This window comes from Culex pipiens, chromosome 2, assembly GCF_016801865.2.
Source record: "Culex pipiens pallens isolate TS chromosome 2, TS_CPP_V2, whole genome shotgun sequence".
NCBI lineage: Eukaryota > Metazoa > Arthropoda > Insecta > Diptera > Culicidae > Culex > Culex pipiens.
This window is the reverse complement of record NC_068938.1, coordinates 197270884-197295174: the sequence shown is the minus strand read 5'-3', so window position 1 is coordinate 197295174 and position 24291 is coordinate 197270884. Positions and strand designations below refer to the sequence as shown.

The window sequence follows — 24291 nt, the reverse complement described above, 5'->3', positions numbered from 1 at the left end:
TAAAAAAATTTGTTTTGTTTGTTTTTTTGTTGCCTCATTTCTGATTGTCGAGCTTAACCCCTAAACTGCCGCTCGAAGCTAGTCCGTCCCATATGTAATTTCGTCAATTTTGAGTTAGCGATGTAGTTTGGTTCAAAATCATGTAAACTAGCAGAAAAACCAATAAAATGTATTACTTTGTTCTAGATAGCCGGAGAAAATCCACATTTTCGTAAAATTCTAACACGTAGCCTTATGGGCGGGACAACTTTGACACGCGTTTTTCTCGGCTTGCTGTTTTTACATATGGGATTTACTATTCAGTTGATTTACTATTCAGTTGACAATCAACTATTCAAATTTGACTAAAATGAAGTCACAGAACTCGAATTTGATGTTAAAAACAAGAAAAAGAAGAAAACAAACGAAAAATAATAATGTTTTGTTCGTGATTCGATTATCCGAAGTCCCATATAAATCTGCGGGCTAACTTCGAAATTTCGGATAATCAAGTCTGGACTGTATCTTGAAAACGAGGCACTTTATATAAAAAAGTAAAGTACTTTTCATTTGCAAATTCAAACATACATAAAAATGATGACAACAAAATTTTATGTATAAAATTGAGATTTTTCTTTTCAAAAATCACTATTTTTTCACTCGGCGGCAAAATTTTTGACTTCACTTCTTTATGGCTTAAAAGTTGCGGTTTTTAGTCCCCTGAAACATATAAAAAAAACTTGAAAATTTAAAAATACAAATTTTGGGCAATTAAGTTTTTGTTAAATTTATAACTAAAAAATTGCCTAGATTTTTTCCGTGTACCTATTTTTTTTCTCAATAGTCCTCAGTTGATCAGAAAATTTTCTCAAAAGTTACAGCTGTTTGAATAGTTACGTACCATTTTTGTATGGAGAGCTGCCAAAATTGTATGGAGACTTGTATGGGAGAACCAATGACACAAAATAGCTTCTTTGGTCATAGAGAAGGTCCCCACAAAGTTTGAGCCAAATAAAAAAAATACAAAAAATATAAATGGTCTAAATCGACCGATTTCGTAGAGAATGGCTCACCGCCTCTTTCAAATGTTGCTCTAGTTTTAGTATCTAAAGGAGCTATTACACTACGGCAAACAAACAAACAAATTCGCACTTTTTGACATTTTGCATGCTTTGTTTGTTTGCGAGTTAAGCAAAAAAAAAAAAACGAAAAAGAGCGAGTTTGTTTGCGGTAGTGTAATGGCTCCTTAAGAATTGAAGAATTTTAAGTTATACTTCAATATTTTATAAAATTTAGAATTTTATAAAATTTAAAATTATAAAATTGTTGAATTTTAGAACCTGACAATTTAATTATTTGGTGTTTTAGAAAGTTAAGAAAAAATTTAAAATTTTAGAATTTTAGAGGAGAAATTTAGCTGCTCTGCTTGGTCTCGGCGTGGCTTCTTTAGTCGATCCAAGATGTTCGGCTGGATGGAATCTAAACAAACTGAAACATTAACATTTGCCACATTTAACAAACTTGTATTGAACATTCACTGCCGCTCTAATCTAGTCCGTCCCATATGTATTTTTGTCAAAATTGAGATAAACTTGTCCAAGGTATAAATTTTACGTGTACTTTTAGCCTATTGAATAAAAAAGTAGTGTTTGTTCTAAAAAATCCAAAATAAATATGACTTTCGTGCTGTCCCATATGCAAAATAAAGGCAAGTCAGTTCCTCATATCGAAATGTCTCGCAAATCGTTCAAATGGCTGCGAAATTATTTGAAATATACAGAGTATGTTTTTAATAGTACGTATAACTTGAAAATATCATTAATTAATCATTCTGAAGAAATAGTTGAAGATTTAAAAACAAGATACTCCAAACCTTTAGTGACTTTTTTCTTTTGAAATGTACAACTACGGAAAGAAAATATAAAATACATACCGTTATTAACCATAAAATTAGTTATATTTTTTCTTGAATGAATAAGTTTGATCCTGGTTCTGGGAGAGACTCCACCAACGATAAGCGTAGTTTTTTAAATTATTTTCAAGGGCTTAGCAGTTGAGAATTTGCCTCTGTAATATATTTCCAATTTCCTGGTGTCGTTGCAGATCACATTTTCATATCCAGGAACTTTATTAAATACATTATTTAAAGCAAATAAATCTGAAATAAACATTTTTTTATAATTATTTACTTAGAAAACTACCAAAACAAACCTGGAAATGACAGTGGAACCTGTGTTGTAAATGTTCAAGCCTACCTTGATATCATAACTGACTTGCCTTTATTTATGGACAAATAAAGTCAAGTTGGTCTCTTGCTGTAAATTTCTCAAATTTACCTCCAAATTGTGAATTTTTTTAATCAAATTTATGGTACTTGCGTTTTTAAGACTGATATTGAAATAACAGTATAAATAATTATATAGAAATATTTAGATTAGAACGGGAAAAATGGTGAAACTTTTTTTGGGTTTCTCACAGCGTTATCTCAGCACTCACTTTTTACATATGGGACGGACCAGATTAGAGCGGCAGTTCACTACGTGCCAATGCCTGTTTGCCTTTTGAAATTAGAAAAAAATAGTTGTTTCAGCATATTTAAAGTCTGATGCAAATTATACTTTTCCATAATTTCACTGCCGGTCAACGGGCATTAGATTGAAAGTAGACATAAAAAAGATAAAATTCCTGAATTAAAGGACTAAATTTCGGACAGTTTTCGGTTTCAAGCAACAACCAGCACTTCTTTGCTTCAATTTTGTATATTTTTGTACAACAATTAAAAAACCCTATAAAGTTTTCACTTTTACAATTCATACTTTGCATTTTTCTTTATTGCTAACCGTACTCTTTATTTTAAGCTCGCTTGAGAAGAGGCATCCATTTCGGGGAAACAACTGTGCGCCCAACCCCCACAAAATGGGGGGGGTCGCCTTACAGATTTGTTTCTTATTTTATTTAAACTAAATTTACTCTTTCACTAAACTAACAAACCGCGGGTTCATTTCTACAAAACCTTATCTGCACGCTATACAGTAATTTTTTGCTTGCTTTTTATACACTTCTTAAGTCAGTCATCAGTCTTTTGGAGCACATTTCCCACCCGAAGACGTCGCGACGCGACGATTTGAAGTTTGGTTGGTTGGGGATGAAGAAATCAATTCTGTGTAGCTGCGAGGGTTGCTTTGTTTTTATCTTACTTGCTCTACTAACGCTAATTTTTTTTTTTTTTTTGTGGGAGGGAGAAATGTGATGGGATTGATTGTGGCGTGCGCGCGCTCTCGAGAGAAATGTGCTCTTCAGTGGGTATTGCTTCGCGAGTTGCGCTTTAAGAAGTAGATTTGTTTTTTTTTTCGTGTTATATTCTATAAGGTAGGGGTAAATGCAACAAATTGCCATGAAATCTCGCACTCATGTTTTTTGCTTCTTTTTACAAGTATGAAGTTTGTAGAAGGTAACCAACAATGATTTTTCAAATATATATAAAATCTACCGTGAAATATTTGTTATTTTTAAAGCTAGCGGGGAAGCTCGCGGCACAAGCTGGGCTTCAAGTTTCGATTTTAGGCACTTTTTATCTCGTCTCGTATAATTTTGCAAGACTTGTTGGGTTGTTCTGGGAAGACAGGACGTTCTTTATTCTAACTAACCATTTGGCGAAATAAATATTTACAATTTTAATGTGGGCTACCCTACGAGTACCCGCGGGATGGCGACGGAACGGGCGAGGGCGGCGGAGGCAGCGGCGAAAAGTACGTCGAGCTGCGCGAGCTCGGCGACGGTGGACAGCTGATGTTGTAGTGCTCCTCGCGCATTCCGCCCACGTCGCTGTGGTGGTAGTGCGAGCGGGGCGTTGGCGGCGGCGGGTACGGTTCCGAGTCGTACCGGTCGCTGCTGTTGTTGTTCACGTGGTGGTGGTGGCTGTGGTGGTACTTGATGCCGCCGCGGCCACTGCTGCTGCTGGTTCCGCCACCGCCGCCGCCGTTGATGATCCGGCCGTCCCGGCTGCGGGCGCTCTTGCTCGTGTAGTTCGAGTCGCTCTCGTCGCAGGCGTCCGTTGAGCAGGGCGTTGGTGGTGGTGGTTGGTTGATGATCTTGTAGTGTTTGTACGGGTGGTAGTTGGAGGAGTAGCGCGCGGAACCGGCGATCGTGGCCGGGGAGGGAGGTGGGTTCAGTGGGTAGCCGATCAGACTGCTGCCGTTGGTGGTTGAACTCGACGCACCGGTGATGTGGTTCCGATCGTAGCTGTTGGTACTGTTTCGACTGTTCAGGGTGGACATCCGTACGGCGTCCGCTACCGAACTCAGCTTGGACACCCTGATGTTCTTGTGAATACCTCCAGGAGATAGCGGAGCAGCCGCCTGGTCTTCCTTGGGTTCAGAAGACCCCGCGCCAAACCTAGACCTGCAGGTCTGTAGCAAATACACCACGATGAACACGACCGCTACCGCGATCACCACCACGATCAACATCGTGATCTTGCTTCCACTCGGCGCCATCCGTCGATTGTTGTACTCCGCACAGATCTCCGGCGCTTCGTCCTCCCCGTTCGCACAGTGCTCATCCCCGTCACAAACATTGTGGTAAGAGATGCAAACCTTACTCGTCGGACACTGGAAATCTTCCGGATTCTTACAACAAACCGCCTCATCATAACCATCCAAGCACTGCGTCGTCCCGTCACAAACCAAGTGCTTGTCGATACACTCCCCAGATTGACACTTGAACTGATCAGCCCTACACGCCGGACAATCCATCTCATCCGACCGATCCGGACAATCCTTCTGCCCGTCGCACCTCCACGACACCGGAATACAGTCCTTATTATTGTCCCCGTCCAGCCCACTACTAGCAAACGTCGCCGCACACGTAAAATGATCCGGACCACAAACCGGCAACGCCCCACAACTCCTCCGGTCCTTCATCAGCATCAACCCCTGCGGACACGCACACATATCATCACTCTTGGCGTCCTCCGGCGATCCAATACAGATATGCGTACACTTTGCCCTCGTCGAGCACGTGTGATTCCGCAACGCACGACCATCCGGCGTCCAAACCGCCACAATGTCCGTTATGTGCGGAATCTTCTGAATCTCCGTGCGGCGATTCTCGCCCAGCACCGAAATCCGCTCCATCCCAGGCCGCTCGTCCAACCAGTAAATGTACCCGTTCAACGCAGCGATCGACGACACCAAACTGATATGTTCCGCTACCAAGGTTTTTCTGCAAGAAAATAATCGCCATCAGATCAAAACCCCTCAACCTGCAGACTCAATAAATCATCTTACATTTCCCGTCCCTCGATATCGATCATGTCGATCCGTTTCCCATGCGCGTAAAACAACCGATTCAGCTGGGGATCCAACGCCAACGCCGTAATGCCCTCCAGCTTGGACACCAATTCTCGCCGCTGGGAGCCGTCCAGTTTGGCGCGGATGATGGACTGGGCGGTGCCGACGTCGGTCCAGAAGAGCAACCGTTTGGAAGGGTGCAGCGCGAGGCTGCGCGGTTTCTCCGACGGGCCAATGTCCACGTTGCCGATGCGCTCGATTTCGCCGTCAAGGCTGTGAAAGAGGATGAAAAAAGAATAGTTAGAAAATGAAAATATGTCCATACCGTGACGCTGTAGCTCGGGTGGCACATCGGCGAGTTTTAACTTTCTACTAGGTAAAAAACGCAAAAAATACATTTTTGATGTTAATAAATTGTCAATTATATTGTTTCCTTCCTCACCTCACTTAGGAACGGCTATAAAATCACTAGAAGAATGAAATTAATTATTTGACCTCCGTCTGTGTGTGTGGTGGGATGTTGATAAAAAAATTGCACTGGATTGTCTCGGAACTTTTTTACATTTTAATTCAAAACACCTCTCTAACCTCTCTAACGAGTCCAAAACATTTAAGATCTGACACCCTATCAAAAATTATAAGCACTTTTGTGTTACATATACATTTTAGTGTTTGGAGGCCGGATCTCAGATATTCTGATGAAAATGATGTCCAGATTCAGTACGGACACATCCTCGGATGCGAAATCAAATCACATTTCCAAAAAGTACAAAAGATTGAAGATCTGATAACCCTATCGATAGTTATGATTATATGAAGTTTTATTTAGATAACTTTTTTTTTAATAAAAAATGTAAACTTCCGATCCGATATTTGGGAATATTTTGCGAAAATTACTCTAAAATCAATTTGAAATTTCTGTGAAAAATTAAAAAAAAAGAACTCAATTACAGTCCAGATTCGATTATCCGAAGTTTCGATTATCCAAAGTTCGATTATCTGAAGGTTTGTATGGGACTTCGGATAATCGAATCACGAGCAAAAACAAAAATTTTCGTGTTTTTTTTTGTTTTAACATGAAATTTGAGTTCTGCGACCCCATTTTAGTCAAATTTGAGTTGTTGATTGCCTATTAAAAAACAAATGCATTTTTTCAATATAACATCACCGCCATTTTGGCCGCCATTTTGGTTTTAAAAATTCTAAAACATTTTAATGTAGTTTAGGGGTCATACATTTGCTCGACAATCAAAAGTTAGACAAACTAAAAAAAAAATCGTGATTCGCTTATCCGAAGCGAAATTTTTCCGACTGTAATGTGAACATTTATCTCCTAATCTTCAAAAATATGGTTATTTATGAAAATGTGTTCATTTTAATTCGAAATTTCGCGTCGTTTGACAGCCAAATTTCATTTTTTTTAAATAAGAGTTTATTCCAAAATAATACCATTTAAAAAAGTGAATTTCACACAAAAAAACTATAATGTTGTAAAAGCTTATTCCAGGGTTGTTACGGACGGCGCGGATCGCGCGGATGGCGCGGATCTGGCGCGGATTTGCTGGCTAATTTTGCTCAGGCGCGGATTTCGCGCGGATATCAATTTGATAAACAAAATAATTGATAACGATAGAATTTCTTTCAAATTACAAAGAAAAATATTATTAGGAATTAAATAAATTAATTCTTTTTCGTTGAGTGCGAAAATATCAGTTTCTAAGAAGTTGTTAATGAAGAAAATTTTGTTCAAAAAATTATTGATTGTTTTTTTTTTCTTAATATGAAACTTCGAAATAATCTTCAAGAAGCGATTTTTTTAATGTATGGAGATTTGTTATATTAATTCAACATAACATTACAACTCATTATTTTTAAAACATCTGCCTTACAATTCAAATAAATATCAAATTTTATTAAAATCAAAAGAACAAAATTCGAAAAATTACAGAATTTTAAAAATTTGAAGCAATGAAACTTTTTAGATTTTCTATGTTTTTCAATATAAAAATTTAAATTTTTAAATTTTTGGTTTATTAAAAAAAAACAAAACTTCTGTTACCACTCTGATTCAGGTAGAATTGATTCTACTCCCAATGGAGCACCCACAGTCGAGCAGTTTTTGACATTTCGCTCCATAAAAAATACATTGTACAAAAAAGCAAAAACTGCTCGAATGGAAATGTTCCATTTGAAATTTCAGAATTTACATATTCAAAAAATAAAAAAATTAGAATTCATAATTTGAAATTGTCAAAACTTACAGACTTAAAAAACCTAAAAAAGTACGAATTATTAAATTGAAAAATTACGAAAATGTTACAATTGATTTTGTTATTTTTATTTTTTAAGGAAAGTTCTTAAGTTATCAAATAAATTTTTTTTTAAATTATTAGATTATTAAATTATTTGATTATTATATTATTATATTATTAAAATTATTAAATTATTAAATTTTTAAATTATTAAATTATTTAATTATTAAATTATTTCATTATTAAATTATTAAATTATTAAATTATTAAATTATTAAATTATTAAATTATTAAATTATTAAATTATTAAATTATTAAATTATTAAATTATTAAATTATTAAATTATTAAATTATTAAATTATTAAATTATTAAATTATTAAATTATTAAATTATTAAATTATTAAATTATTAAATTATTAAATTATTATATTATTATATTATTAAATTATTAAATTATTAAATTATTAAATTATTAAATTATTAAATTATTAAATTATTAAATTATTAAATTATTGAATTATTGAATTATTAAATTATTAAATTATTAAATTATTAAATTATTAAATTATTAAATTATTAAATTATTAAATTATTAAATTATTAAATTATTAAATTATTAAATTATTAAATAATTAAATTATTATATTATTATATTATTAAATTATTAAATTATTAAATTATTAAATTATTAAATTATTAAATTATTAAATTATTAAATTATTAAATTATTAAATTATTAAATTATTAAATTATTAAATTATTAAATTATTAAATTATTAAATTATTAAATTATTAAATTATTAAATTATTAAATTATTAAATTATTAAATTATTAAATTATTAAATTATTAAATTATTAAATTATTAAATTATTAAATTATTAAATTATTAAATTATTAAATTATTAAATTATTAAATTATTAAATTATTAAATTATTAAATTATTAAATTATTAAATTATTAAATTATTAAATTATTAAATTATTAAATTATTAAATTATTAAATTATTAAATTATTAAATTATTAAATTATTAAATTATTAAATTATTAAATTATTGAATTATTAAATTATTAAATTATTGAATTATTAAATTATTAAATTATTAAATTATTAAATTATTAAATTATTAAATTATTAAATTATTAAATTATTAAATTATTAAATTATTAAATTATTAAATTATTAAATTATTAAATTATTAAATTATTAAATTATTAAATTATTAAATTATTAAATTATTAAATTATTAAATTATTAAATTATCAAACTATTAAATTATTAAATTATCAAATTATTAAATTATTAAATTATTTTTTGCCATTTTCTTAGTTCGGATCATTTTCGGAGTCATATTTTAGTTTAGAGAAATTTAGAGAAGGAAATAATAGAAATTTCGTGTTTCGATTTTCCAGAGTAAAGTTTTGGCGAGAATTATCAAGCACTAAATACCTAGATTTTATAATTTGGTGATTTATTTTATGGCTTTAATTTTTTAAAATTTTCGAATTTAATTTTTTTCTGAATTTGTTTTTAAAGCAACGATATTTAAAGTGTTGTAAAAAACGCTAATATTGTTTCAGAAATGGCAAAAAAGATTCCATTTGGTACAGGTGCGATATGAATCCACAACTGATCAACGGTACTGATCCAAATGCCTTCTGTATTATTCTTTTTTCGATTAAAATTTCATTCATTATGTTACACCCTTTTATTTTTTTTCGCGATTTTTTTTTATATGGCGCGGATTTCGCGCGGATTGGGTCTTGGGGTCGGCGCGGATCTGGCGCGGATCTGGCGCGGATTTTTTCTCGACTTTTCCGTAACAACCCTGATTCAAACAAAAGTTCGTTTTTTTTTGTACAAACAAAACTCCCTGGAACTGAAATACTGTAATTATACAAAAACACGTTTAAAATTATGGAAAAAATGTATCTTCAAAATTACACAGAATTTATTGAACAAAAACGATTTTAAACAAACATCAGAAAAATAGATTTCTCCTCCATTTTTAAATGCTCAATTATAAATTCAGAATGTTTTTTCAATTGAACTTTTTTTTCTAAAAAAATTTTTAGTATTTTGTGGCAATTAAAGTTTTTAATTTGAATATGACATGGGCGGGGTCTATTTTTTTTTCAAATGTTTAGCCTAATTTTCAAAAAATGTAGTAGGATTGATCACAAAATGCTTTATACATTATAACAGTAATGCTATTATCACAAATTTGCAAATATCAATGAAACTATGTCTTTTGTTCACGACTTTTTCGGATTTGCGATCTCAAAGTCAAAACTTGTAAAAAAAACTTATAATGCAAAAATAAACGTTATGCAATGTATTCTCAATAATTTAAGTCGATTTTGCATGTTTTTTACAATTAAAATTTAATTTTTTGGCAATAATTAAAGAGGGTACCTCTAGTGAAATTTTTTGCTCTTTTCTGAAAACGGAATCGACGGAAAAAAATTACACCTTAAAAAAAATTATTTTTGATTATAACATTTTGAAATTATTTTTTTGGAAAAGAGTAGATAATTTCACAAAACTTTCACTTCTCAACATTGAAAATTGAACCAATAGTTTTCGAGATATCGTGGATGAAAATAAGGGCTAATTAGACGACACTGAGAAGAATTCTTTTCACCAAAATTAAAACTCTAAGAGGCTGTATCACATGTACCATTTTTTTGCAACGACTGCTCTTCCTTTATAAAGTATTTTTAAATTGCTTAAAACTGAACTTTGTAAGACAAGTTTTACCTAACTTATAACGTGAAAACAGCGCACTTTATAAAAAAAATGTAAAGTCAATTTATGTTGTTGATCTATAAATAATTGCAGAAGTTTTGTTTGTCAATATCGTAGATTTTGCTTTCAAATTTTTTTTTCTAAAAATTATAACTCCGTTACCAGGTTTATACCATCCTGAACTCAAGCCCCAAAGATGTTTTTTTGCCTTTTATTAAAAAAAAACGGAAAATTTCAAAAATAAGTATTTTGTGAATTCAACTTTTACAGTGATGAATAGTCAAATTAAAAAATCGGGAATTCTTTCCTGTGTCTTTTTTTCTGAAAAGAACTTATCATAACCTACAACTTTGCCCAAGACACCAAGTCAATCAGAAAATCCTCCCTCAAGATACGAAAACGAAGTTGACTTTATAGCTGTCGGCCACCATTGCTAGTACCAACCACTAGTGTCTTCCTTTTTATCTACAAGGACTTCGCCGCCCTGGGCTCCTAAGTGTATGAAAGTATGGCACGGAGCGACGGCGCCGAATACCCATATTTACACAAAGAATTTTAGAGCGCCTGCCGCGGGATTCGAACCGGCGACCTCTGGATTGTAAGTCCAGTGCGCGGTCCGATTGATCCACACGGGCGGGTCAAGATACAGTTTTTCGAATATTCACATGCCCATTTTGTAGGACCAGCCCGCAATATTGTATGGAGCCTCGTATGAAAAAAAAAACTAATCGCAAAATGGCTTCTTTTGACATAGGGAATGCATGGACAATGTTTCATTCGAATAAAAAATACAAAAAATCATAAAAAAAATGCGAAATTCTAGAGAAACACTCTGCATTGTTTCACTGGTATCAATAATACAACAACAACGTCACTGTTAACAATTTGAAATAAAATTGCTGATAAAATTTCGGATCGAATGAAATAAAAGTCGCGCCATTTCGACTTGCCGAACACAAAAGACCTTTAAATATGACAAAATTGATAAAAAAAAGCTCTTTCTATTTGTTTTACTTACGTCGTTATGTTGATGGTGTTGGTGTGCGAGCAGCTCCAGAACAGCAACCGCCCGATCGGATCGATCACCATATCGAACGGCGACGAGGCCGGATCGATAAACACCTTCGCGCTGGTCCCGTTGTCAAACGCCCGCCGGATAATCGGTCCTCGCCCGTCAATCTGCAATAACAGTTTTCAATTAGTACTCTAAATTTCTAGATTTTAAAATGATCGCGCCAACTCACCCAATACACAAACCGCGTCAGCACGTCGTACTCCACGGCACGGATGTTCTTCCCGGTGACCGGCAGCGGCACGTCCGGCGAGTCCGTCGTGTTCGGCATAAACCTCCCAAACGAGTTGCGCTGGCTGAATATGATGTAGTTCTTCGGCGGGCTGCACGACACTCGGTTCGCGTTCAGCGTGTAGTGCGTCGGACAGGCGCAGGTCATTTTGCGCTGACCTAGCGCCAGACAGAGATGGGAGCAGCCGCCGTTGTTGGTGCGACACTGGTTCGAGCCGGACTGGCGGAACGGGTGAAACGCGAGCAGGGAGTTCGTGTACTTGAGACCGGTGTGGACGATGGTTCGGTTTTCGCCTGAGCTCTTGTTGGCGCGCTCGATTTCGCCGGTGTTCCAGTCGCTCCAGTAGACGAAGTCCTTGTACAGGGTGACGGCGTGCGGGACGAAGGGGTTATCGGTGTCGGCGGTGACGAGGATCTTGCGTTTGTTGCCGTCCCACTCGGCGGATTCGATGGCGGTGGGGGAGCTCTGGCAGGCCCAGTAGAGACGACGGGTGTCCGGGTCCAGGGTGAGTCCGGTGGCGAGGTTAGCTCCGGAGATGATAGTCTTGAGTTCGGAGCCGTCCATGACGGCTCGTCGAATTGAGTCCGAAGGCCACTCGGCCCAGTACATGAGTCCACGGCGGGGTTCGAGGATGAGGTTTCTTGGTTCTTCGATGCCCTTCCAGATTAGGATGCGGCGACTACTTCCGTCAAGTCGCGCAACCTCAATACGTCGAGCTTCCGCGTCCGTCCAGTAGATGTTGTGTGCCAACCAATCTACGGCGATTCCCTCCGGTTGAATCAACCCCGACTCGACGATCTTCTCCACGTTTGACCCGTTTATGTAGGCCCGCGAGATGTGCTTCTGCTTCTGGCTCGCCCAGTAGATTCGACGATCTGCGATGTCCACGTCCAGGTAGTGCGCGTCGATCACACTCCGGAAGGGGGCGTAGTCCGTGTGGTTGTGACTGTCGATCGAAATCCGCCCGATGGAACCGGTGTCGTGACGGGAGAAAAGCAGGAAGGCCGATGGGATGAAGCAGGTTCGGTTGTCTCGATCGAGTTCGTAGTCGATCTGGCAGCGGCAGACGTAGTCGCGTGGTCGGTTGAGGCAGAGTTGGGAGCATCCTCCGTTACCACGGGCGCAGGGGTTTGTCCCTTTGACCTCACCAAGTTTGGCGACCTTGAGTCCCATCAAATCGGGAAACGCCTCAACGATCACAGTGCGATCATTCCCGTTGATCTTGTTCGCTCGATCAATTGACCTGCGTTGCCAGTCCGTCCAGTACAGGTAGTCTCCAAGCAAGCTCAACCCGAAGGCGTGCGGTAAATTGTCCGAGATTATGATGTTCCTCCCAGACCCGTCCATGTTGGCGACCTCGATCCGATCGAGCTTCGCGTCACACCAGTAGATCTTGCGCGCCTCCACATCCAGCGCGATCCCGTTGGGCCAACCGAGGTTCTGCTGCACGATCAACACCCGTTCAGTACCGTCGAGCGACGCCCGCTCGATCTTCGGGTCCTTCTCACTCCAATCGCTCCAGAACATCCAACCGAGAGTCGGCGCTAGCGCGATCGCGCGAGGTTCCTCCAAGTTCTCGTAGATCAGTACCCGTCGAAACGTTCCATCAAGTCGACAGACTTGAATACGATCCGTCCCGGTGTCCGTCCAGTAGAGATTCCGAGCCAACCAATCGACGGCGAGACCGTCCGGTCCGAGGATCTCGGTGTTGACGACCTCGACCATCCCAGTCCCATCCGGCCTTACCTTCTTGATCGCGTTTGATCCCTCGTCAGACCAGTAGATGTAGTTGTCGACCGGGTCGTAGTCGATCGCGATCGCGTACCGGACCTTCCCGAGCTGCAACTGGATGCTGGTGTAGTCCGGGGAGTCGAGCGATATCCGGCTGATTTGGGTTCGCTGAACTACGAAGAGCATGTCTTGGGGTCCTTCGGCGCACTGGGTTTTGGTCAGGAGTTTGACCCCGGTGGGACAGGCGCAGCTGTAGCCGGCCATGTTGGTCGAGAGGAGGCAGAGGTGGGAGCAGTCGCCGTTGTTTCGTCGGCAGGGGTTGTCGGAGGCTGGTTGGAGTCGGGAGTCCCACGCGTGGACGGTGATTGGGACGACCGGGCTGTCGAAGATCTCCTCGTGCTTTTCGCTGGCAATGTTGTAATAGTGGAGGGTTCCGTCTTGCCAGTCGGTCCAGAACAGAAAGTTCGGGGCGAAGGTCAGACTGTACGGATACTCCAGGTTGTTGACGAGTGTCCGCCGGTTGCTACCGTCCAGATTCATCACGTCCAGGAAGTGCAGGTTCCCGTCGACCCAGTAGATCAGTTCGTGCTCCAGATCAACGGCCAACCCATTGGGCCAGAATATCCGATCGTGCACGAGGACCGTCCGCGACTGCGGGTCGCCGTCCATGCTGGCACGCTCGATCTTCGGACTCTCGCCCCAGTCCGTCCAGATCATAAACTGCCGGGCAGGTACTAGAGCTATGGCACGTGGCTGATCCAGATCGCTCCAGATCAGCACCTTCTGGAACCGCCCGTTGAGCGTGGCGACCTCGATCCGGTTCGTCTCGCCGTCGGTCCAGTAAAGCTTATCGGTATACCAATCTATCGCTAGGCCCTCGGGCTTGTCCAGCCCGTGGGATATCACAGCTGTCTTGTTGACGGACGACGACTGATCCTGCCGCATCTGGGCGCACTGGATCGTCTCGGTGTTGTGCTCGGTAAAGCACACCAGCCCCCGGTCGTAGTAAAAGTCCATCGCGGACGCCTCGTTCAGGTCACGCACCAGGACCTCCACCGAGCAGGTCGTGTTCTGCGCGATCGTGACGTTCGCCAGCCGGATGTCGTTGTACGTCGTGTACAGCAGCTGGTTCGAGCTGGCCGAGCTACCAGCCAGGACGGAACCTGCGGAGAGAGACAGAGAGAAAAGGGATTCCCGATTAGATCTTGTGCGTAATACCGGTAATTAGAGGGGTTGAAGAGGGATTACAACCCCTTAACTAAATATCCCAAAAGGGAGGTTGCTGATGAGATTAGGGTGCCGAAGGCAGCTGGGAAAACGACAAATTTGTCAACCGTGCCGTGGTGACGAGCGTGCGGGCGCGTGTAATTGATTTTTTTTAAAGTTCGTCCTTTTTGAAGTGCAACGGAGCGGAACTACTGGTGAAAAGACTTGCTTGAGGGGGGGAACCCATCCAGGTTGAGATTGAAAAACGAGGTGAACGACTTTCTGGGTGATTGTTCCCGACCGAACGTCTGGCCTCTCGTGCAATATTAATGACATCGTCCTGAACAACCGACCAACGAGAAAAGTGTAGTCTGCTGCTGGTTGGGTGCGAGATGCATCAATGACCCTTGTGAAAAGCGCATCCTTCTTTCGCCAGTGTAGGGCAGTATGGTCGGATGTGTTGGAGGCACTAGCGTGCCCAGGTCCTCAAGGAAGGTGGGGCAAAAATATTAGAGTTTTGAAAATTTCGTTGTTTATGGACACCCCCTGCCCAATTTTAGAACAAATTTCCGAGGATGGTGGGGCAACTGCCCCATGTTGCCCCACCCTGGGCACGCTAGTGGTTGGAGGTATTGTACGGTGGAACAGGGGTATTCTGTGAGTTACTAGTTCTGGAGAGTGTCTTATGCAAAACTGGAGGTATCATTAGGCACGTCTTGGTTTTTTATAACACTTGTGGCAAGGTTGAATGAACTTTGTAAGTGATTTTCAAAAATTTAAGGTGTTGATGTTTTGTTGTCAAATTCAATAAAACGAAGAATCTTGTTATTTTTCCAAACAGTCGTTCACGATTCGAGGTGATAATAATTTCTAGATTTTTGGGGATGGTGTAATTATTTGGTATTTTTCCACTTTTCCTGGAAATGTTTTAAGAAGATCTGAAAATTTTATATAAAATCAAAAAACTGATTATGAAAAAAATCGTTCAACTGTATGAAAAAAAAAATAAATTTGAAAATAAATAAAAAACCAAAATTCAACAAAATAAATTTGTGTATTCGTAAATTCAAAACAATTTACATTCAAAAACGCTGAAATTAAAAAATTCTTCACTTCAAAATATAAAACAGTGCAGACTCGATTATCCGAAGGCGTTGGAAAAATCACTTCGGATAATCGTATCTCCGGATAATCGAAACACATCTGGAGTTTTTTTTAAAAGGTCCAATAAACCAAATTTTCAGTTTTTGCTTTTTGGGTGTTTTTAAATACCCCTGACTCAAGGCGGTTTCAAAAACACCCAAAAAGCAAAAACTGAAAATTTGGTTTATTGGACCTTTTCAAAAAAATAAATAAATAAAAAACTCCAGACATAATGCATGTTTTATTTTTTTATATTATCGAGTACAAGTAGGACCCCTAAACTACGCTAAAATGATTTAGAACTTTTAAATCAAAGATGGCTGCCAAAATGGCGGTAATGAAATATTGATAAAGTGCATTTTGTATTTTAATCAATCAATAATTTTAAAGCAATCAACTATTCGAATAAGACTAAAATGTGGTCGCAGCACTCGAATTTGGCTTTAAAAGTCTGAAAAGAACTATTTTTTTGTTCGTGATTCGATTAGGCCGAAGAAAATATTTTTCAAAGTTTTGTCCCTTGGCTCTGGCCGGGGTCGAGGGGAAGGGGCAAAAAAATAAAAAATAAATAAATATTGAAATAACAAGCCATAGTTTCAACATTTGCAAGGAAGAGGTGTTTAATTTTTGCATTTTTCATTAGTAGAGCAATTCTCTGAGATTTCGGTCATTCGTTTTTTTTTGTATTTTTTAATCCGGCTGAAACTTTTTTGGTGCCTTCGTTATACCAAAAGAAGCCATTTTGCATCATTAGTTTGTCCATATAATTTTCCATGCAAATTTGGCAGCTGTCCATACAAAAATGATATGTGAAAATTCAAAAATCTGTATCTTTTGAAGGAATTTTTTGATCGATTTGGTGTCTTGGGCAAAGTTGTAGGTATGAATATGGACTACACTGAAAAAAAATGATACACGGTAAAAAAAATTGGTGATTTTTTATTTAACTTTTTGTCACTAAAACTTGATTTGCAAAAAACTCTATTTTTAAAGTTTTTTATTTTTTGGTATGTTTTAGAGGACATCAAATGCCAACTTTTCAGAAATTTCCAGAATGGGCAAACAATCTTTGACCGAGTTATGATTTTTTGAATCAATACAGATTTTTTCAAAAAATCGAATATTGGTCGCAAAAATTTTTCAACTTCATTTTTCGATGTAAAATCGAATTTGCAATCAAAAAGTACTTTAGTGAATTTTTGATAAAGTGCACCGTTTTCAAGTTATAACCCTTTTTAGGTAACTTTTTTGAAAATAGTCGCAGTTTTTCATTTTTTTTTTAATTAGTGCCCATGTTTGCCCACCTTTGAAAAAAATATTTTTGAAAAGCTGAGAAAATTCTCTATATTTTGCTTTATTGAACTTTGTTGATACGACCCATAGTTGCTGAGATATTGCCATGCAAAGGTTAAAAAACAGGAAAATTGATGTTTTCTAAGTCTCACCCAAACAACCCACCATTTTCGAATGTCGATATCTCAGCAACTATAGGTCCGATTTACAATGTTAAAACATGAAACATTCGTGAAATTTTCTGATATTTTCGAAAAAAATATTTTCAAAAATTTAAAATCAAGACTAACATTTCAAACGGGCCAAACATTCAATATTACGCCCATTTTAAATGTTAGTCTTGATTTAAATTTTTTGAAAATATTGTATTCGTAGGGATCGGAAAATTTTACGAATGTTTCATGTTTTAACATTGTAAATCGGACCATTAGTTGCTGAGATATCGACATTAGAAAATGGTGGGTTGTTTGGGTAAGACTTAGAAAACATAAATTTTCCTGTTTTTTAACCTTTGCATGGCAATATCTCAGCAACTATGGGTCGTATCAACAAAGTTCAATAAAGCAAAATATAGAGAATTTTCTCAGCTTTTCAAAACCCATAAACATGGGCACTAATTTAAAAAAAATGAAAAACTGCGACTGTTTTCAAAAAAGTTACCTAAAAAGGGTTATAACTTGAAAACTGTGCACTTTATCAAAAATTCACTAAATTCACTATTTTTAAAAGTTTTTGTCACCACCCCCTTCAAAATTGGCCCGAAAAATCAGGGGGCAAAAAAAAAATTTTTTTACAATAAACTTCAAAATTTCAATGAAAATTCAAGTGCAAATTAAAATACATTCTTCTGCGTTTAAAATCATTTTTAGCATGTTTGGGTTTATTAAAAAATCTTAAGATTTTTTGAAAATTTTCGATGCAAGATCTTTTTTTTCGATACCACTTTTGTTTTTGTCAGATCTTAGATTTTTTGAAAACTAATGATTGCAAAACAACTGAACTAGTGTAAAATGCATTTTAAAACACTTTTTTCATTTAAATGTGAAGACTATGGCTTGCTATTTAAATTTTTATATTTTTTTTTATTTTTTTGCCCCCTCCCCCTTGACCTCGGCCAGGGCCGAGGGACAAAAACTTTTTTAAATATTTGCATCGGCCTAAAGTACTTTTCGATTGCAAATTTGATTTTACATCGAAAAATGAAGTTGAAAAATTCTTGCGACCAATATTCGATTTAAAAAAAATCTGTATTGATTAAAAAATTCATAACTCGGTCAAAGATTTTTTGCCCATTCTGGAAATTTCTGAAAAGTTGGCATTTGATGTCCTCTAAAACAAATAAAAAAAAGTGTTTTTTTGCAAATCAAGTTTTAGGGACAAAAAGTTAAATGAAAAATCACAAAATTATTTTACCGCGTATCATTTTTTTTCAGTGTAGTCTATATTCATACCTACAACTTTGCCGAAGACACCAAATCGATCAAAAAATTCCTTCAAAAGATACAGATTTTTGAATTTTCACATATCATTTTTGTATGGACAGCTGCCAAATTTGCATGGAAAATTATATGGAAGAAAAAAGACCGATTCTGTAGAGAACTGCTCAGTACAGTTGTTTTGCAAAAAATAGCTTTCAAAAAAAAAAAAAAAAAATAGACTTGACGAAAACAAAAAATTACAAAAAAAAATTGCTTTAATAAACATCAATTTTTTTTTAAAATTACTAGGATTTTTAAATTAACCCAAATATGCTAAAAATGATTCTAAACGCCGGAAAATGCAAGTCTAAGGCTGGTACAAATTTTATTTTAAGTTTTTGTCCCCCCCCCCCCCCCCTTCAAAGTTGGCTCAAAAAATCAGGGGGCAAAAAAAATATTTTTTTAAAAAACTCTAATATTTCAATGAAAATTTAAGTGCAATCAGTTGAAATTAATTTTGAATGCATTCCCCTGCGCTTAGAATCATTTTTAGCATGTTTCGGTTGATTTAAAAATCATTTGAATTTTTGAAAATTTTCGATGTTTATAATCGCAAAAAGTTTTTTTTTTCGCAAAAATTTTGGTTTTCGTCAAATTTTACATTTTTTGAAAACTAATGATTGCAAAACAACTGAACTAGTGTAAAATGCATTTTAAAACAAGTTTTCCGTGCAAATGTTGAAACTATGGCTTGTTATTTCAATATTTTTATTTTTTTTATTTTTTTGCCCCCCCCCTCGAACCCGGTCCGAGCCGAGGGACAAAAACTTTGAAAAATATTTGCATCGGCCTAAACTGTTTTAATAAAAAAGCAAAATTTAAACAAAAATCAAAGATTCAGGAATTAAAAAAAATAAAAATAAAAATTAAACAGAAATCATTGGAATATTTTTTAGCTATTCTTACTCGATCATCCGAGGTCTTCGCAAACAATTTAGTCCGGATAATCAAATTTCGAAATTTTTAAGTTTTTCAAAATTTAAGTCTCTAACCCAAAATATGACTTCACAAATGCTGTAAAGTAAACGGCATTCAATTTTTTTCATATTTTTTTTGTTTATGAATTCTTAAAACGGGCTGCGTTTAATTTAAAAAAAGTAAATCTTTCCCTGTTACTGAGGGGAACACCCGTGAAGAGTATCGGGGCCGGCATTTACAAAGCGGATTCAGTGACAGTTTATTAATCAACTTGATGTTAACATGTTAAGGTAAATGTTAACATTCCATCGGTTGTCTTCCTAAGGTGTCTTGGTAAGGTCCAGTTTGTGACGATACACTACCATCCCTTTACTAAGCAATCGAATCCATAAGGGAAAAAATGACCAGTTGTGTTGGCCCGAGCCGGGATTTGAATCCCGATCTACCGCTTACGAGGGGAAAGCGTTACCACTGGGCTACGTTACTCGGTCGATGTAGATAAATTAGTTAAAGTTTAAATTGAAAGTTTCAGGTTTTAATGAAACATAGTGTAAAATATCATTTCTGGATATTTTTCGTAAAACAAATTTTAATTTTATTTAAAAAATTATGCATTTTTGCACAATTACAAAGTTGTCTTGTTATCATAGGTAATTAAAAACTTCTAATAAAACATTAACTAGCCTAATAGTAAGCATTTTTGTTTACATAAAAGCTGAAGCGATGAAGTTTTAGCAATTAAAATGTGTTTTCAAACCTAATCAGCCACAAGTTTAAAAAATAATAATGCTAGAGCTATTACGAAGTAGAATTTTAAGCAGTACTTTTGAATACTAAGCAATTCATCAGAATTTGTATTTTTGGAAATATCTATTTTTAAAATCAATATCATATAAGTTTACATAAATTCAACATTTTCTTTTAAAACATTAAGACATTTTAAATTATGTAATATATTGCATTTGGATTGCCCCATATAAATGCCAATGATTTAATCCGTTGACAACGTGCCGTGTAATTGATACAACACCCTCGACAACCAACCACGTGGCATTACTACATTACCCATTCGAACTCCCGTTGTCACCAGTTCTTTTTTCAACCAAATGAAATAAATAACCGTGTAATTGATACCTCTCCGACATACAAATTTACGCGCGTTAAATGCCAGTTGTATCAGAGAACACATCACACGACCGAAAAAGGGGTGCCCCGGTTTTAAAGTTCGATTTGAAAACTGTGCAGATGTTCCCTTTATTTTTCTTTTTTCTTAATCCGGTGCAACAGCCAGCCAACCAACCAACTGATGATAAACGAACGAGGCCCGTTCCGTTGACAGGTCTCAATTACGCAGCAGATCTTGACGCAGGACTTGATCGACGACCTGCCAAGCGTGCCCACCGTTCTTGGTACGCACTCCATGATCGTGTGTAGTGCAGAATGTGTATCTTTTGGCACGATCTTGGCGAAAAAGGGGAAGTAACTTTTCGTAAAGATAACCTTTTCGAAAGTTCTAGTTTGGTAAATTGGTTTTTCAAAAACCGTCTCCATAATTTTTCTGTAAATTCTAAAATTAATCACTTTAACCCTTTTCAAATGTTACCTCCCCGATGCACCGCGATTTCTGGTTTAGTCCCTTTGCGCTAATGGAACTCGGCTCGAAACCATTTGTGGCGAACCAACTGGCTCTCTTCGGAGATAAATCTACGAGAAAATTATCATGTTTCGCTATCCGTCAGCCACCGCCAGAAGACGGAGAGTGTTGCGTTGTTGCGCCATTGGATAAGGTGGACAGGTTGGCGCATATGCACTTGGGCTGAGCAGTGCACGTTAAAGGAAACGATAAGTGGCGTCTGGCATCTCACCTGTGAAGGGCGTTTGGCGGGTGGACTTGAACGGGGCGGACTTGTATAAGGGCAAATGTGGCACTGGTTGTTTAGCGAAAATGGATTAGATCGACATGATCGTGCTATCATGTCGCACGTGCATTTTGGGCCAAACTGAGTTAAGAACGCCATTTTGTGCAGCTCTCAATGCCTCACCTTTTGACCTTCACAGATCCCCAAATTCGATTTCACATTGAGATATTCTGACTCCATGCATTGTTGTCACTCTTCATATGCAAGAAGTTTCAATCTTGTCGTGCTATTTTGGCACAACTTGAAAATTGGATTTCAGGTCAGGAGCGCGTTTGACACACGTACATGCCCGAGTACTCAGGATTCCGGCAACCAAACTTCGGGACAATTAACAAAATGGTCAACCAAACAAAAAGTGTTTGTTATTGCTTACATTGTGCGTGCTCTATGTTTTGTGCAATCAAGGTCAAACATTGAAACGCGTTTTTCTTCGGCACGGAAAGCAACGTGCGACAAGATAGCACAACGAGGTCGAGATAATCAGTGTCATCTTTATATTGGTTGCGTTAAAAAATAAAAATAAAATCCTAAAGGAAATGATTCGATTGCCTTAAAGTTTAGAACAATTGTTTAAATGCAAATTTATCAAAATCCAAACCAAAATAGAAATAAAAAAAAATAAATATTTAGTTATGCAAATTTTAACATATATCCGAAACATAAAATAAAATATATTTTTGACACATGATTTTTAAGGCTTGTTCAACATATTTTTAAGCTTTGGTCTTTTTTATGTTCAAAATATGATAACTTCAACTTTGCAAATATTGCAGGATAACTTGACAATTTGGTTGAAAATTGTGAATTGTAAATTGTTTTAGAAAAACATTCAAATCATGATTCAGAATGTTTCAATCAAAAAATGGTTTTCTTTGTGTTGTTTGTAGAAGCATTTTACATATAGTGATTATTTTTTCATTTCAATTTACTATTTCTGGACTCTGAATTCAGAACCATCATTGACAGTCATTGCCCCAAGAGTGAAGGACAAGATAGAAAAAAAAACGAAATTTTGAAATGAAAAAATTAGTTTTTATTAAAAAAAATACCCTTCTGGTATTGCAGATTTGAAAAGTACATTAAATTTTTCCTTAAAATGACATACAGTAACGGAAAATTGCAGAGTTTCAAAAACATTGTTTTGTGTTTTTTTTTCGATGAAAAATACGTTTTTTCAGAATTCTGAATACGCCCTCAAATCGGGCGTCAAATTTGGCATAAAAGTTCTGTTGACACCAATTTTCCATTTCATCGCCTTTTCAGGCTGCAAATTATTGTCTTTTTTAGCATGTTCAGAAATGGAAGGGGTTGTACCGCCCCTCCGTCACGAGATATCAAAAAAAGGACCTCGGATTTAGTGCGTCCATCCCTGGAATTTACCGGAACAAAAATCACGGGATTTTTCCAAAACCGGGAATTCCCGAATCCCGGCATTTTTTTTATAATTTGTCTCGAAAATTCCCGAAATTAAAAAAAAATCAAATTTTATTCTTGAAATTCAGATTTCATTGTGGAAACAGATAACAAGTTGAATACTAAGTAATCGATAAGAATTTTAAAGCATTAAAATTTTAGTTTACATAATGCCTAGCGCTTTAAATATTTTCTATTAAATTTTATACATTTTTAAGAGACTTAGTAGTATATGAGTAATTCTCGCTGAAAGTGGACCACTATTTACACAAGGTGCTCAAAAATCAAAAGCAATGTACTTTTCCAATAGCCCCCACCAAGTTATGAACGAAACCATGTTTGGTTGGTTAAATTTGTCCTCACCTCGGCGCCACAAAGCTTAAACATTTTTTTTAGTTGGTAATTTTTTGACTAAGTCGCGCCTACAAAACTGCTAATAACTTTGCAAAACTTCAACGAACCCTTGATGTTTAGGGGTGTTTTGGAAAGGAAATGAGCAGAGCTTTCGAATGAACTTGTCAGAAAAATACCGTTCCATACATTTTTAAGCCACAAAACACCAATGTATTTTTAAAAGTCATTTTTGAAGGCCGGCGCCCCGCTTTATCGAAAAACTGACAAATCCATTCGAAAGCTGAGACGATTTCACATAAAGGACCAATAAATCTAAGGTGTATGTTCCTCCTATCTTTTTTAATCTAATTTTGATTCTGCGAGCGCAGCGCTCCGTTCGCATTTCGGGCACCCAAAATGTTGCAATTTGCTTGCCCCATTTTAAGGTTTTGTCAAAAAATATAGGTGCTCACTTTTTAAATGATAGTTTACTGTCCAAGGATCACAATGCACTTTCGATAATTGACCAAAATTTATGTTTTTGGGTTCTTCCAGGCAATTTAATGTCGAAAAATTGTTTTTTTATACTTTTTTTTTGTAAAATGCTCACTTACAATTGGTTGGACCTTTTTTAAGTAGAACTAATGAATGTAGCATGTAGGAAATTTCACCACGGACATTTTTCTCTAAAAGAAAACGTAGTTTCGATACTCCAGTGCCAAGATATTTTAGTTTTAGTGAGAAAAAAAAGTGCCAATTTTACAAATTTCTCAGAATTAACAAGCACGGCCTATTATTTACATGCGGCATATGTTTTGGAGGCCAGAGTATGGTTTCTTATAGTTATTTTGGTCGCTGAATTCGGATTTGGAATCAAATTTCAGATTAACAGTTAAATTTGGAGCCACGCACAAAAGTTATTTGCGGTAATATGCTGTAATTCTAATCGCTAGTGAATTCGGTCATATTTCATCTTTCGCTCACCTTTAGTTGATATTTCACTCACGGATTTTTGTATTCAGATTGTTTTTTTCAACTTCTGATTGTTTTGAGAGGCCTTGTGGCGCGGTGGTTAGCGGCTTAGGCTGCCGATCCCTAAGTGGCTCTGGAGAATACACGCAAAAAATATTTGAGCGTGCTAAAATATCACTGTTTATCTGAAATTTGATTCCAGATCCGAATTCAGCGACCAAAATAACTATAAGAAACCATACTCTGGCCTCCAAAACATATGCCGCATGTAAATAATAGGCCGTGCTTGTTAAAATTAGTAAAATTG

General features: G+C 36.6%; 1 protein-coding gene across 1 annotated transcript in view; it reads right to left on the bottom strand.

Annotated features, from left to right (window-relative positions):
- Positions 1-3444: 3444 nt before the first annotated feature.
- LOC120412717 (low-density lipoprotein receptor-related protein 6) overlaps positions 3445-24291 on the bottom strand; it is a 95263-nt gene continuing 74416 nt past the window's right edge. Inside the window, exons 3-6 of the mRNA XM_039573301.2 lie at positions 11519-14472; positions 11293-11453; positions 5268-5543; positions 3445-5202 (exon numbers count right to left, since the gene is read on the bottom strand). Coding sequence (XP_039429235.1) covers positions 3669-5202; positions 5268-5543; positions 11293-11453; positions 11519-14472 — 4925 coding nt within the window. The 3' untranslated portion in view covers positions 3445-3668. The remainder of the gene's footprint in view (positions 5203-5267; positions 5544-11292; positions 11454-11518; positions 14473-24291) is intronic.